This window comes from Trichoplusia ni, chromosome 10 (genome assembly GCF_003590095.1).
Source record: "Trichoplusia ni isolate ovarian cell line Hi5 chromosome 10, tn1, whole genome shotgun sequence".
In the NCBI taxonomy this organism is placed as follows: domain Eukaryota; kingdom Metazoa; phylum Arthropoda; class Insecta; order Lepidoptera; family Noctuidae; genus Trichoplusia; species Trichoplusia ni.
In genome coordinates, this window is record NC_039487.1 from 11,258,409 (window position 1) to 11,274,133 (window position 15,725).

The 15,725-nt window shown below is 36.7% G+C and overlaps 1 protein-coding gene across 1 annotated transcript; it reads left to right on the forward strand.

The window, feature by feature from the left end:
* The first annotated feature begins 366 nt into the window (after positions 1-366).
* On the forward strand, positions 367-14,433 carry LOC113498049 (elongation of very long chain fatty acids protein 1-like). The gene is made up of 7 exons (XM_026877949.1): positions 367-2,033; positions 6,779-6,886; positions 7,264-7,454; positions 10,449-10,523; positions 12,308-12,468; positions 13,553-13,688; positions 14,101-14,433. The coding sequence occupies exons 2-7, from the start codon at positions 6,838-6,840 to the stop codon at positions 14,365-14,367; spliced, it is 879 nt and encodes a 292-aa protein (XP_026733750.1). The 5' UTR covers positions 367-2,033; positions 6,779-6,837; the 3' UTR covers positions 14,368-14,433.
* The last annotated feature ends 1,292 nt before the right edge of the window (positions 14,434-15,725 follow it).

Below are 15,725 nucleotides of genomic sequence, written 5' to 3' on the forward strand. Positions count from 1 at the left end.
AGTCAGGGTCACTAACCACTAGACTAACAGGCCCGTCAAATGTGTATGTACTAATATACTCGTCTAACTAGCTTGAACTTGGCTTGGCGCACTACCGAGTGTCTAGTTTAGATAATTTCAAATGAGTTATTTTAAATATCAGGGCTAAAAAATAGGTGTTGTCGATGTTCAAATCTATACTAATATTTTAAAGCTGAAGATTTTGTTTATTTGAACGCGCTAATCTCAGGATCTACTGGTTCAAATTAAAAAGTTTTAGGCTATAAATCATCACGCTGCGACTAATAGGAGCGAAGATACAATGGAAAATGTGGTAAAAACGGGGAAAATTATTCATCTTCGAGGGCTTTAAGATCTTCTAACCACGTGGACGAAGTCGCTAGTGGTGAAATAAAACATTTTACAAAAACAATTTTTCTAGGTGAGTAAGCCACCTCAGACGCTTTTTAAACTCCTGACACCACGTTGTATGTCAACAATACAAGAAAAAAAGGAGTTTGCTTAAAACTCAACCCTTATTTTGCATTACTGGAGCATACACAACTTAGCAGTAATGTGGAAAATGCATTCGTATAAACACTCTTATACCCTGTATACATCTACCCACTTATTGTACGTGCATACATGATAAACAATGCAAATATGCTGAATTCTAAATATGACTCTACGCCTTGCATTATAGCCTAAGAGATTACTTTCAACCACCACTTAAGATTTCTTGCAATAGTGTAAGGGAGAAAGAGCAATACACTGAAAATCGCCGTCTCTTTCTGACAATTCCAACAGTATTACTTTAAAAATTCTTAGTTAGCTCCTAGGCTTAATTCACACCGTATATGATGTGTAATTATACTGTATAAACCACAAGCTCTACGTAATTAAGTTAGCACACCCTTTCTGCTCACGACACCTGAATTATTAAGAAGCACATTTGAATACTGGCTAATATACAATGAATAATGTAGCATTCGACTTCATGCGTCTTATATAAAATTTACCCAAACGTTACACCTTATTAAAACTTCAAAAACGTGAAGAGAATCGGAGGAAATAAGGATTGTTTTTTAGGAGATATTTAGCTTGCATCATAATTTTGGCAGTAGTAGGTAATTCCTGGAGAAAATGGTGCAATGCGTGGGCGGAGCAAGCTGTGTCGTCGTAGCGGCGATCGGCAGTTATGACTTCTATTGTCCGGCCCTGATTCGATCCATGGTCCAGGGCGAGATACAGTAGAAAGCAGTCAGGCTCGTAATGAAGGTGGCTGAAAGTGAGGCAGAGAGCCTCACGTGCCAGCCCCTGCGGAAGATACTAAGGGAGATCCTTCATGACTCTAAGCTACCGTAGGCTGTCCTCGGCCTGGGGTCTCAAACTACCTATTTGGAAGTAGGCCTGTGTCCAGCAGTGGAATGCATAAAGGCTAAAAAATAGCGTTTCTTTCTTTGAGACACGTAACTTTTTGACTGGACAGCGTGACTAGGAGTGTGACTTCAGACTTACCTACAAAAGTTACGTCTTTTATGTGGAGACATCTTTTAGCCCTCAGCAAATTACTTTAAAGTAACCATCCCAATCAATTTATAGTTAGAACGGTTCATTGGCAATTTTGTTTACGAAATTCGCTGTCTGCACCCCATTAAACACTGTCCAATAAAAACATATCTTTACAAAAACAACCTTATCACTTAAGCATACAGTTCAAAACTGACTAACAGACACTCAACTTGACGGTACGTGTAATTTTCTCACCAAATATTGTCAAGGGAATTTGGACTTAAATGACTGGTGCTTGAAGTTTATTTCTCCTTTGACAGCGTTAACAGCCTGCCTCATAGTGTTTGATGTTACAACACTCTTAACTGAACTTTAACTAATAGGGAATTAATGTCTCTTACACTACACGAGTAATTTAATATCGTGTAGCTATTGTTCTACACGTATGGACGGATAGTGAAACGTGAATCAGTTTTGAGAGGCTGTCTCTGTGTCTGTCACTTTCAAGATTAAAGCAGCGGATTTAATAAGTTGACGTGCAGGTTGAGTTGCAAATGTTGAGTTGTTTAGTGATTACTTTTTCCCTTTGAAAAGGTTACCTACATTTCTGTTTCTTCGTTTTTAGGCTGATGAGATTTTATTTGAAGGCGGTTGTAGGATTTTGTTGTAAAAATATTTATGATGAGTATTTCAATCTTAACTTTACGTGAAATGCACATTATTCCAAAAACTGACTTAGACTTACTAAATTAGAAACAAGTGACTAAAGTTTCCCTCCTTCCCACAAATCAAAATTCGAAAGACAAAATTCCAAAAACGATCCATAATTCGGTTCGGATAACGGTCATAACTGGCCATTCCAACTTTAAACGCTCGGAAAATGTGCAGACTTTAAAATTGGAACGGAAACGGATACAGCTTTGGCACCAACATGGCGGACGAGGCCTGCCAAAGCGCACTTAATGATACTCATTCTATTGTGCTATTGCAATTGTGTGCCAAATTCATGTTCTGTTTGGATTTTGTCGTTGGATTAGTCATTATAATGTTGATTTACGTTGTATAGAATATCGCGTGAGTCACGTTTGAGTTTTGGCTTAATTTCTTGAATATTGTGGTAGGTTTACGAGATGTCCAACTTTTTATAGTTCAAGGTTCATGTTTGAAACGTTATTTTTTACATAGCTGTTTTTAAAGTCAAGGCGACCATAAAAAGCGCGAGTAGGGAGCATATGAAAACAATATTTGGACAACAAAACGACGCAAGATTTGTTATTTTGGTTGGTTAGGTTAATTAATTGGAAGGGCTCTTTGCTGTGTTTAATAAAATAAGAACCTAAATACGGGGCATTATGGGGAATAATCTAAAAACACAGGACGTATTTTGAATTAATTACTTTGAGAGTCTTTAAGCTTCAAAAACTATCACGTCAGAATAGCGTCCAGTCCAACCTCTACGATATTTTTTTTTACCTCCATCTATCAATTACAGAAAAATCTATACTCTATTCATATATATAAAGCTGAAGAGTTTGTTTTGTCCAAATTGAAAAATACCTTTTGTCTTGAATAGACCATTCATCGAGGAAGGTTTTAGGCTATATACCATCACCGCGCTGCGACTAATAGGAGTGAAGATACAATGGAAAATGTCGAAAAAGCAGGGCAGATATAAATCATAACTTATATATTCTAACCACGCGGACGAAGTCGCGGGCAACAGCTAGTCTCAAATAAATCTCATCAAACATCTGGATCAAGTAACAGCCAATTAATATCACATATTCACATCCAAAAATCTCTGTACATATATGAATCGTCCATTATATCAAATTCCACGGTTTTGCGCACACAGCCCGTAAATAAATAAGTGCTCGTTCATATGGGCTAAAGCCGTAAATAATAAATCCCATACTTATTCTCCAACGTCCTCACACTGTAGTACTTCATTTAATTATTAACTTTAACATGTAGTATCCACTAACAAAAAGTAATGATTTTATTAATGTTACTCAGTGGTCTTCGTTTTTGGTATAAATAATACTCTGTTTCAGATTAATTTACATCTAACATATAAAAATTCTCGTGTCACGGCGTATGTAATTGAACTCGTCCGAAACGGCTTGACCGCTTCTTTCGAAATTTTGTGTGCGCGTTAGGCGGCTCTGAGAATCGGACAACATCTATTCTTTTTTTCTTTTCTAACCCTTTTTATTAATATGAAAAAACAACGTTTGCTGGGTCAGCTAGTGTTTATATAAAATCTGATATTCAGAAAGTGTCTTTCAGTAACACTTTAATATTTTCCTTAAAGCATTCAGCTGTAGTTCACAGCATTAGCAGCAAGGTTTCAGCCAGCCATCTGGAAAGCCACTTTGCAACGCTTACCGACTTTTAAATGTAACACAGAGTGATTTATACAAAAGGCTAACTTGGATATTTTTGCAAATTTATTTTCATATGTTTCTTTTCGTTAGTCCTCTTTATAATTGCAATCAAGTGCAGTGAAATACACTCACCATTCAATTGAAAGCCACATTACATTAAGGGTATAGGACAGAAAGGCGGGCAGATGTACAGACGGACGATAGTGCTTTTTTATACCAGGAAAGGGGATTCCTAATTCTGCACAGACTTAATAGATTCTTAAGTTGTGTCCGGTTGTAGTTTGTATATATAATACATATTAAAAAAAAGCCAAACTCAGACGAAGGACACATATTTTTGTGCATAAGATGTCTAGTACTTAAAAATAATATCAGCGTTACCTAATTTGACACTACATGGAGTTGTGTGAAGTGGTAAAAAAAACCCTCGACCGCTTTTAAATCAGTAATATCCTCTATAGATCTCTGCCCACAAAATCTTTATCCATCTTATTGATAAATGATAGGATTAAAATCCAATGTTTCCACAGACATTTAGTCATTGGACTACAGACCAAAGATTTATTTAAACCTGGATAAAACTCTATTCAATGTAGGTTACCTGCTTTTAGTTATAACTCACTTGACTATTATGAAGACAAGTCTGTTTTAAAACCGGAGCTAATATTACTAAGGCTATCTGTCCGTCTGTCTGTCACCAGTATTTATCCCATAAACCTTAAGACAGTTAATTTAGTAAAATTTAGTAAAGTTTAGCCGCTTTGAACAGTGTCGCGATGTCGTCGCGCTTGACCAATATTTTTTAGAAATGTATGTGACGGATTTATCAGATTATTTTAGTATTTATTTTTATAATAACTATCGTGAGACTGATTCATTATTAAATGATGTAACGGTTTACTCACGCGTATTTATCGTGGTAGCCCGACTAGTTTCGAACCCAACTGGAGTCCTTAATCATGAGCAGACGCAGCGGGATCGCGAGTCGGGCTACCCCGATAAATACGCGTGAGTAAACCGTTACATCATTTAATAATTTCATTTTATGTTTGTTTTACTGCTTAATTTGTACTGCGGTTACTAGCAACATAAATTATGTTGGGATCGTCATGAAAAGCACTAAATAAACTCGCGCCACAAGTTTCTCGTCTGTCAAGGCTTTTCATGAAAGGATAAGCTTTTTAATCTGTACGTCTGGATGCATGAGCAATGCAATGCCGACGCAAACAGTTTGTCAAATATTTCATTTATTCTACACAAGCTGAACCCCTTGTTTATGAGAAATCCACCCTGTTTTTTCCACATTTCCCATTGTATCTTCGCTCCTATTAGTCGCAGCGTGATGATTTATAGCCTAAAACCTTCCTCGATGAATGGTCTATTCAATACAATATGAACGAGTAGTTCCTGAGATTAGCGCGTTCAAGCAAACAAACTCTTCAGCTTTATATATTAGTATAGATAAAGAAATTCAGCGGTAGTTTTAATCTTCCACATTACGTATCTGAGGCAAATCATTCCCCTACGTTTATGAAAGTAAGAACAAGGTATGAACTAATAAATAAATATGTTTTCGATATCTTTAAGTTTAAAAACGTTTCCGAATTTGCTCCTTGTATCGGAGGGGTATCACAAACATTCAAGTCACATGCACAAGACACCAAGATTCAGGACAAGCATTCGTGGATCACACAAACGATGTCCGTCTCGGGGATCACATGCACCCGACACACATCCGTGCAGTCTTTTATGTCGGACTTAATTGTTTTTAAACGTAACTGATTTCGTGTAAACAGATTTACTAAAAGTATCTCAGTCTTTTACAGCAACTATCGTGAGACTGATGCATTAATAAATGATGCAACGGTTTACTCACGCGTATTCATCGGGAGTGCCCGACTAGTTTCGGACCCAACCTTCTTCGACCGTTGTATCATTTAATAACGTACCTTAGTCTGTTGATTTTCAAGTTACTTCTATGTTAACAACAATATATTTGAGGACGAAATTCCTTCGCCTCTGATTCAGATATACATTTCAAAAAACTGTGATTTTCCTTAAGATTATTTAAATTACGAGAAACATAATCTCATTGCATCACGTGACCTCTAATCACATTGTCTTTAGACGATATTGAGCTGAATTTTTGTGAACAAAACAATGCCAAGTTCGAATTGCCTAATTAATTGTGTTGATAATTTGAATTACAATTTTATTCTATTATTATTGGGGCGCTAGTGGCAGCGGATTTGCATAAACGTAATCGCAACGTGACATTGCTACAAAATGTCCAGGGTTTCGAAGTAAATTACACAAACACTATTGAAAGAGAGAAAATATATCGTAAATAGGAATAAAATACATTAATTAAGACTAATATCATAAAGGCAAAGTTTGTGAGTATGTTTGTTAACTTTTCATGGTGGCTGGTATGAGCGACATGGGCCAAAATCTAAAATCTGTGGCTATAATAACTAAGACAAATCCAAAAGTCCATTTAGTAATTAGATGCAAAATGCCAAACTTATACTTACGCCCGCTACAGGAACATAAAATTGAGATAAAAACTATCCTATGTGTGGATCTTGGTTATAAACTGTGTTCCAAGTTTTGTCTAAATCCGTTCAGTGGTTTTTGCATGAAAGACGAACAAACGTTTATGATAATAGTAGGATTACGAAGGTTATCCCATATTAAAGTACTATTATTACAAATGTGAAAGAGACAAGCTTTAATTCGTGAAATGCGCCATCACGCATAGTCTTCAAAAATGGCGCTTCTACTAACATTATCATCACGTTAAGCCCGCTCGCAGTGCGCCCACGCCCCACTTCATTGAAAAGCGATTACGGCAATCGTATTTAAACACATATTAATACAGATCGTAACAAATTAATCAGGCATTCTCCGTGACCACACGTTAAGATCGGGATTAGAGGGAGCTTGTGGAAACGGAAAAATGGAGAGGATCTTATACTCAGGAAACTTCTGGGATTTCAGGGGCGAGGGTAAGATTTATTCATATTACTATCTCATATTTCGACTGGTCGGTTGGTCTGAAGTTAGTAGCCCTGAAGCCCCTAGACCCTAGGTCGTAGGTTCGATTCCCATTAGGACAAATGCTTGTGTGATGAGCACGATCATTTGCCCTATTCCTGTTCCAGCAACCCAAAATTTGTCTTGGTCTCTGATACGAGAGGCCCTTCACCCGATCTTTGGCCATTTCTCGCCAGTTATGGGGATGAAGCGCCCGAAAGTCTGCCTCAACTGCGAATAGTCATTACTGTAACGTTTTGAAAGTGGCTGGAAAACAGCGTACTTGAAATAAAAACCTTTTTGACTATCACACTAGCGACACCTAGCAGCTCATCTTTATTATTTACAGGAGAATACAGTGACAGGAAGTTCCTGATGGGTTCCCCGTTCCCAGTCATCATGATCCTGATCTCATACTTGTGGTTCGTCCTGAGATTTGGACCAGCCGTGATGAAGAACCGGCCTCCCTTCAGTTTGAGGAACTGGCTGATATTCTACAACGCCGCTCAAGTCGTCATCTCGTTCATCATTTCTGCTTTGGTAAGTGGTACTTATTTTTTTTTCATATGGGTAAGAAATTATCATAAGTGTGTATAAGAGGAACTCGTGGCTAAGCTATAACCGCATTAGTGAATCGATCACAGGTTAAGCCATGCTTGACGCGGTTGGTCCGTAGATGGGTGACCATCTTTGTCATAACAAGTTCCTCCGTGTTTCGGAAGGCACGTTAAATCGTGTGTCCCGGCTGTTATTCCTACATCTTTGACAGTCGTCACAGGTAGTCAGAAGCTTTAAAAGTCTGACAACCAGTCTAACCAAGGGGTATCGTGTTGCCCAGGTGAGTGGGTTGAGGAGGTCAGATAGGCAGTCGCTCCTTGTAAAAAACTTATACTTAGCTGAAACCGGTTAGACTGGTAGCCGACCCCAACATAGTTGGGAAAAGGGTAGGCCGATGATGATGTGTATAACCTCAGTTTATAACCTACAAGGGGTAGAAATGGATCAATATTAGGGTCCGTCTGACACCAGGTTGTATCTCAGCTGTGATGGCTAGATTGTTTTTCTTCAAATGAAATCGAAATGAGAATTACCTTTGTTGGGAATGGACGGAGCATTTAGTATTGCGATTAGGACTCCCACTTGAGCAATATTAAAAAATGCACAACAATACCTCCTATTTTCTGCAAAGAGTACTCAAGCAAGAAAAATTAAGGCTTATAGAGAAAGTTATGTTTGATCGTAAGTATAATGAATATCTCGCCGATTAATATAATGGTGATGTAGAATTAATTAATATAATGTAAGCAAAAGGCAGTTTGAGTGGTGAATTTTTGTGACGTAATTTCATGTGAAAATATTACTCCTGCCTGTCGATTAATAATAATTTAATCAGAGGCATGTATAACATTCATTTATACAAATAAATAATTGAATAGGATAAATGTTAATTAAACAAGACATGTGACGTCATTAGCCCCGACTCCCTTGCACCATCTTTGATATGTTTAAGTATCAATTTTTTATGTTTAATGAAAATAGATACCCAGTTCTTTTTATTCAATAATTCAATAGATTAATTAATCATTAACGTTATTAAATTCATAAAAAAAATACTTAATCCGTCATTTCTCAAAAATTTTACATAAAATCACAATTAGCCATATTGAAGCACACATTTAGACGCCATTTGAAGTATTAAATGGCGTCTGAAGTGCATCTGCCTTGCTAACCTTAAAAATTAAAAAAAGTTCAATGTTCACTCCAACGAGGTCTTTTATTAATTCTATTGTTTTAAATGCAGAACAAGAAGTTACTAATGAGTTCAACATCCACATTGTCTGTTCTTTGACCTTACTAGGGTCAGTGATCAATATGCATACAATCAGTTGATCTGTAGCAACCTGAGGTAATCTTGAACTCATCGCATCTTTATGAACGAGTTCAAGATTAGATTTCAAATTGAACTTTGGAATATGTTATTGGTTGAATTTTAATATTTTCTCTACGTTATATTCCTTCGGATAATATTTTGCTTAGATAATGTAGTGTTGTGAGAAATCCCTACTAATATTATAAATGCGAAAGTAACTCTGTCTGTCTGTTACGCTTTCATGCCTGTACTGATTTTTATGAAATTTGGTACATAGATAGAGTTGATCTTGAGAGAGAACATAGGATAGTTTTTATCCCGGACTTTTGAAGAGTTCTCTTGGAAACGCGATATAACCGACCTCGACGCGGGCGAAGCTGCGGGCGAAAAGCTAGTAAGGGATATAGCAAGATCTTTTTGTAGAAATCACTAAATGAAATTTGTATTATTAAAAGACGGTTTACCAATGATAGACGCGCCCAAGATCATATTAGGCTCTGCTGTCTACCCGTCCTTCTGTCACCAGGCTCTATCGCATGAACTGTATTTCTCTAATGAAGACAAAATCGATGTTAAGTAACGTTTAACACGGTTATAAATTTGATGGATGAGCTATGTTTTATGGATTTTTTTTATTCATGTGCTCGGGACCGTCCGTTGATAGTTGATAGTCGGCCTCGAGCTTTTAAAATTCACAATTTCATTCGCATATATCAGGCATCTTGCTACGAGCTGTCATTACGCTACGAGTATTCGCTGGCGTAGCAGTATGAATGGGAATCTGTACACACCGTAGCTCACAGTGTGAGTTCAACTTTACCCCTGTCCGTACGTAGCGTTTAGGCTGGCCTGGTGGTCGAGTGGTCAATGCCCCTGACTGCTATGCCGTAGGTCGTGGGTTCGATTCTCACTCACAAACGTTTACGTAGACCATTTGTCCTGTGTCTGGGTGTAATTTATCTGTAACTAGCTGTTGCCCGCGACTTCGTCCCCGTGGGTAGAAGATATAAGTTATGATATATACCTGCCCTGTTTTTTTCACATTTTCCATTGTATCTTCGCTCCTATTAGTCGCAGCGTGATGGTTTATAGCCTAAAGCCTTCCTCGATTAATGGTCTTTCAACACAAAAATATTTTTTCAATTCGAACCTGTAGTTCTTGAGATTAGCGCGTTCAAACAAACAAACAAACTTTTCAGCTTTATATATTAGTATAGATATAGATTATTATTTTTTTTTTTTATTTGTTAAATATACAATATGCAGTGCTCATATGTATTTAGAATATCTATGTATGTTTGCCAAGTACTTTTTATACAAGACTAGCTATTTCCCGCGACTTCGTCCACGTGATCGATTGTATCTTCGCTCCTATTAGTCGCAGCGTGATGTTATATAGCCTATAGCCTTTCTTGATAAAAGGTCTATTCAACACAAAAATATTTTTTAAATTCGAACCAGTAGATCCTGAGATTAGCGCGTTCAAACAAACAAACAAATAAACAAACTCTTCAGCTTTATATATTAGTATAGATTATAGATTTGCTTAGCTTGAAAATAGATGGCGTTGTTTGACTTTGTATTTTAAACTACTCTCTGTCACAGTGATTTACATATTTCGTTCGTTATTTTCTTTTAAATTTAAATACATTTACCATTTTCAGGGAATTCGATTTCTATGGCGATACGGACTCTGGCACTCCACATGTTACTGTGAAAAAGATGGTACCGGAGAGCAGGTAAGATTGAATTAATTGGGTATGAAATAATTGTCACTCACACATATTGTACAGACCTTCCAGCCAAACGATATTCCTTCCGTACCTAAGGTAAAAAAACTGGAACCCTCTTACCGTGGCTCCGCCTGCCTGGACCGACTTTCCGTAGGCGGGCTGCATAATTCATAATTATTTATTAATTAAGCATTTCTTCATTTTTAAAGCTCTTAAGTATTTCGCCAACACAATAATTGGAAATTCAGTACATGGCGGATCACTCACGTTCAATACAATTAATTTCAAAGTAATAAATAATTATGAATACTACGAATATTGCAATTTAATCCAATTTCCATTCATTCATCGGCCATTGTAAATAGTAGAGTCCGAGCTCTGTTCAATGACCGCCTCTGTATGTTAGGTTACTATAGTATGTTACGCTGAACTCTGTAAGCCGGTACTGCATTTGCGTTTGATGACTAATCCCATGGATAATGTTCACTCGCTGCGCCACTGGCAAATGTTGGCATTATTCATTTGACACAAGCCAAACAGTAATTAAGAACGTGTATAATGAAACAGTTAGTAAACCATAACACTTTAGATGGATAAGTACATAGTTTTTTTTTTTATTAAATAGTATAAGAATTAAATAGTTTGGTATTTGACAAAAATAACTGTTTCGTCCGACAGACAGATTTTCAAAAAATATTTGTTACGTATTTTTTCTTTTATCACGTAAACCAAAAATTAAGGGGATATAGTGATTTAAAATCTCGCGTGACGTCACTTACATACATGAATTAAATTGGAAAACGATACTTAGTAGAATTAGCTAAAGCCAATTAGAATAACATTTAGTCATTGAATTCCGCGCTTTAAAGCTTCAGAAGACGTTATCATAATTAGAGAAGTGAAATATAATAGGCTTACCAGCATACTCGCTTTGTCAACTATTAGTGTAAGGTGAAAAGAACCGTTCTCGGTCATATTCAAAAACTATACAAAAAATTTTGAACCATCTCTTTTGGTTTTATGTACCTACAATCTCATTAGGTACTTTTACGGAAATTTAATTATAAAACTTTAGCTTACACACTATTAAATTATTAAATTCAGTACCAATAAATCTTGAACGAAAACTAACAAAATATGAATTTCAAATGCGATAAACTTATTATCAGCAGAGACGATAATGGGGGTTTTCACCTGACACCTCATTATAAATAAACTCAATAATCAAAACACTTCCCTTGAGCCTGCAGGGTATTAGCAAGTCTTAATATTTTGAAACCGTATAACATGTTCATGACATAAAATTACAATTTACGTGTAAAATTACAATTTACAGTTGTAAGAAACTTCACAACTTCGCAATCAATAGTGTAGTGTAGAATACTTTTTTAATCCGTTCTAGATATTTTGACCTCAATTTCTTGAGTCTGGGTATCTTAGTGTACGTTATCTGTTTGTTTGTGAAAGTCTGTTCCTTTCTAATAACTAGAAGATACTAACAAAAGTATCATCCACGAGAAAAGGGGGCCTTTGCCCAACAGTGGGAGGATAAAGGCTGTGTATGATGATGATGATGATAGCACAACTTCAATTTGATCCTACTTTTGTTGAATTATCTTTGTACTGTCCTCTATTAAATGATGTGACGGTTCGACTCATGATTAAGTACTCCGGTTGGGTCCGAAACTAATCTGGCTACCCCGATAAATACGCGTGAGTGAACCGTTACATCATTAAATAATGAATCATTCTTACGATAGTTACTATCAAAAACTATCTTCCTTCGACAGATTATCGACGGCAGTTACTACTACTTCCTGACGAAGGTGATTGAGCTGACTGATACGGTGTGCTTCGTGCTCCGCAAGAAGCAGCGCCAGGTCTCCTTCCTCCACGTCTACCACCACACCATCATGGTCATGGCCACCTGGTCCATCGTCAAATACTCCAGGTTTGTTCCTTAGCACCTGATTGGCCTGTTGGTAAGAAGCCCGAAAGTCGTGGGTTCGATTGCTCATCATAAAAGTTTGAGTGATGAGAACGATTATTTGTTTTGTGTTTGGGTGTATATTATTTATAATATGTGTGTATAATATAAGCATGTTTAGGTATCAGTTTTCTAGAAATCATGACACAAGCTTAGCTTAGTTTAAGACTAAATGGAGTTTTGCGAAAGTTGTGGAATATTATATACTCTAATAGCGATCAGTTATAGTTAAGTGTTGTTACCGTTAATCTAAGAAGAATCTATGCGGCTGTTTAAAACGCCAGCTTATAAAAACACCGAACGAAAATAAGAAGTAGAACTTTACGTAAACTGGTGAACAAATGAATGAAAAACTGGAAAATTTTAAATGTAGCATACCTAATGGGTTTTTCGTCAAATGGAGTATTTTAGTGCTACCTTAGCGTTGAGAGAACATTAACATGGGTCTAATATTGCAACGGTCCATCGGTCATCCCGCATTATAATAGCGGATGAGGATACAGCTTCCCTCTTAGCATATAAAGTGACTCAGGATAGCACCGCATGCCTTTAATGCCCTCCAAATTAACTTCATAAACAGGATTTTCTTAAATGTCTCTAGTTTTTTTCTCTTTATAAGGTCTGTCATATTCAGACATTAAAGATCGGTTATTAAAAGACATATCCATGTTTCGTCGCCTTATTCTTTACACGCAGATCTATTCAGAAATATATAGAACCTTTTTTACCACCTCCTCGGGGAGGAAGTGGGTAGCGTCAGACCTTTACTGAATAAACCTGAACCGCCGTGCAACATCTCCCGCATTTAGTCGGTTTGCCGTAATGCATAGAATTCATTACATAATGGCCGCGGGTCACCGTCGTCAAAGGTGCCGAGGGCTTCCTTTCGTTTTGAAGGCCGACCTGTAAAGTGCGTCGGCATATCCAACTGGTACTGGGACCACATTTACTGCACGAATTGTTGCCCCATCGAGGATGGCATTATTTAGGACCTGGCTTATAATTAGAATGTCGGAATCTTAACCAAATTATTATTTTTCTTTTACAGAACTGATAACACAGTATTCCTCGGCGTGATAAACTCCATCGTTCATATCGTGATGTATGGTTACTACGGGCTGTCTGTTTTTCCACACCTCACTAAGTACTTGTGGTGGAAGAAATACATCACTGTAATGCAACTGGTAAGGAAATATGTGATTTCAATTCAAAGTTGATATTTATACTTCGTCTCTGTCGGATGTCTGCTTATGAAGTACGGGGGATTGAGGAAGCAAAACACTGTTTCGCACTAATGACTTATTTCCCTTAAGCAGTGAATCATGTAATTGAATATCTATACCTGCTATCTGAATTTTCATATCAAAAATGTAAGTCGTAATATCGTGCGAATTATATTTTCCAAAGGATCCATTTTGAGAAGGAGGATTCAACTTTGAGAAAGTCATTTTCTAAAACAAGTCTAATTTCCAATATTTTCCCCAAAGACTGACTAACGAAATGAAATAACATAAATCTCTTATAACCCTGAGAATGGAAGCAAATGCCCTGTGCCACTATGGCCACTAACAATAATAACTCACATATGTTCTCCAGGTGCAGTTCACCCTCATGTTCCTCCACATCCTGGTCAGCAACCAGGTCTCCGATTGCAAACCAGCCTACATCCTCACGGCCTCCGTCTACTTCAACACCGTCCTCTTCATGTATCTCTTCGGAGACTTCTACGTCAAGTCCTACATCAAGAAGGTCAAAGCAAGTGACATCGTCACAGCTGGCAAAAAGATTGGCTCCAACATTGGAACCAAGAACAGTATTAACTATATTATTAACCAACATAAGTTGGCTGGTAAGATGCATTGATAGCGATTTGGTCTTAAGATTTTAGCTCCGGTTTTTTTTTTTATATTCAGCGTGGAATATACCAAAGTCATTTAAGTTTCGTTTGTAATTTAATGATGTTCTGTATGCATCCTTTGACTATGGCTAGTCGAAGAATATTGTAACAATACGTACTGAGTTCCCAAAAGTTTAAAATGATTTATTGAAACTGCCTATAACGACATTAAGAAAACCAAGTTTACACCATCGTGGAAAGGAGAGCTAAGAAAAAGAAACCTTCGAGAAAATTCCGCAAAGCACTGGCTTGCTTCCTGCGACGTGCAATTTACTGAACGGAGAAATTAAAAAATAAATGTGACAGACGTTGAAAAATGGACTACACCGAGCAAGTCACAATAGGTATCTTTACAACGGGATACATGCACTGATATATACCTACCATTGCGTAAAAATTAATGCAATTTCAATCAATGTTACAAGTGTATATTTAAGAGTAAAATGAGAATTTTTAAACTGTATTTGTAAATGTGATAATAAGAGAAAATAATTCTTTAGTTTTAAATGTACTTAGAGATAAAAATATGTTAATTTTAAGCTTGAAATAGTTTAGGTTAACCTACAAATAATTTTAAGAATTCTAAATATAAACATGTTTAAAATTAAATGTTTCTTTTTTTATTTAAACTGCAAAGAGTTTTCTATCAAACAGTTTGAATCTTGTCTCAAGGGATATTGTTCGCGACATAAAACGTCTTGCAGATGTCACATAATTTCCCAAGACAGTTTTGTCATAGCCAATTGGGTATTACAGTAGGCTTTTAATAATCGTCCGTCTTTGCATTTGAGCTCAGACAGTGACTGATGAAGCAAAGAACGAAGAATACTCTCTCGTCTATTATGTCCGTCCGTCTGTCACCAAACTGGATTTTATGATCCGTGGTAGCTATATAGTTGAAATGTTATATATTTCTGATGCCACTTTAACAATAAATCCTGAAATAAGGATTGGAGTTAAGCATCTTTGTAACGTTCATTTGTTGGTTGACTCAACCTCAAGTTTAGTCTTTTAAGTCGAATTGTTACCGTGAAAAGCTGTCGCGAGTCCGGCTCGCACTTGACCGGTTTTTTAATTTGATTGTTGCAAATGCCGAACTTGCTCCATAATGAGGTAGATACTTCCACTAATTATACAAATTAGAGATTTTTTTCTTCATTTTTACTAATGACTTATCGAGAAAAGAATGTAATTTAGTACTTAATACGCTTTCGTTCCTTCATTCTTACATGACGATGACGTCATCAACATCCTAGCCTTTTCAAAACTATGTTGGGTCGTTTGCCAGTCTAATCATATGCAAGTATGCACCAGTGTTTTACAA

Coding starts and splice junctions, on each gene's coding strand:
- LOC113498049 (XM_026877949.1), top strand. CDS start 6,838: ATGGAGAGGATCTTATACTCAGGAAACTTCTGGGATTTCAGGGGCGAG. Junction 6,887..7,263: donor CTGGGATTTCAGGGGCGAGG/GTAAGATTTATT, acceptor TATTATTTACAG/GAGAATACAGTGACAGGAAG. Junction 7,455..10,448: donor CGTTCATCATTTCTGCTTTG/GTAAGTGGTACT, acceptor TACCATTTTCAG/GGAATTCGATTTCTATGGCG.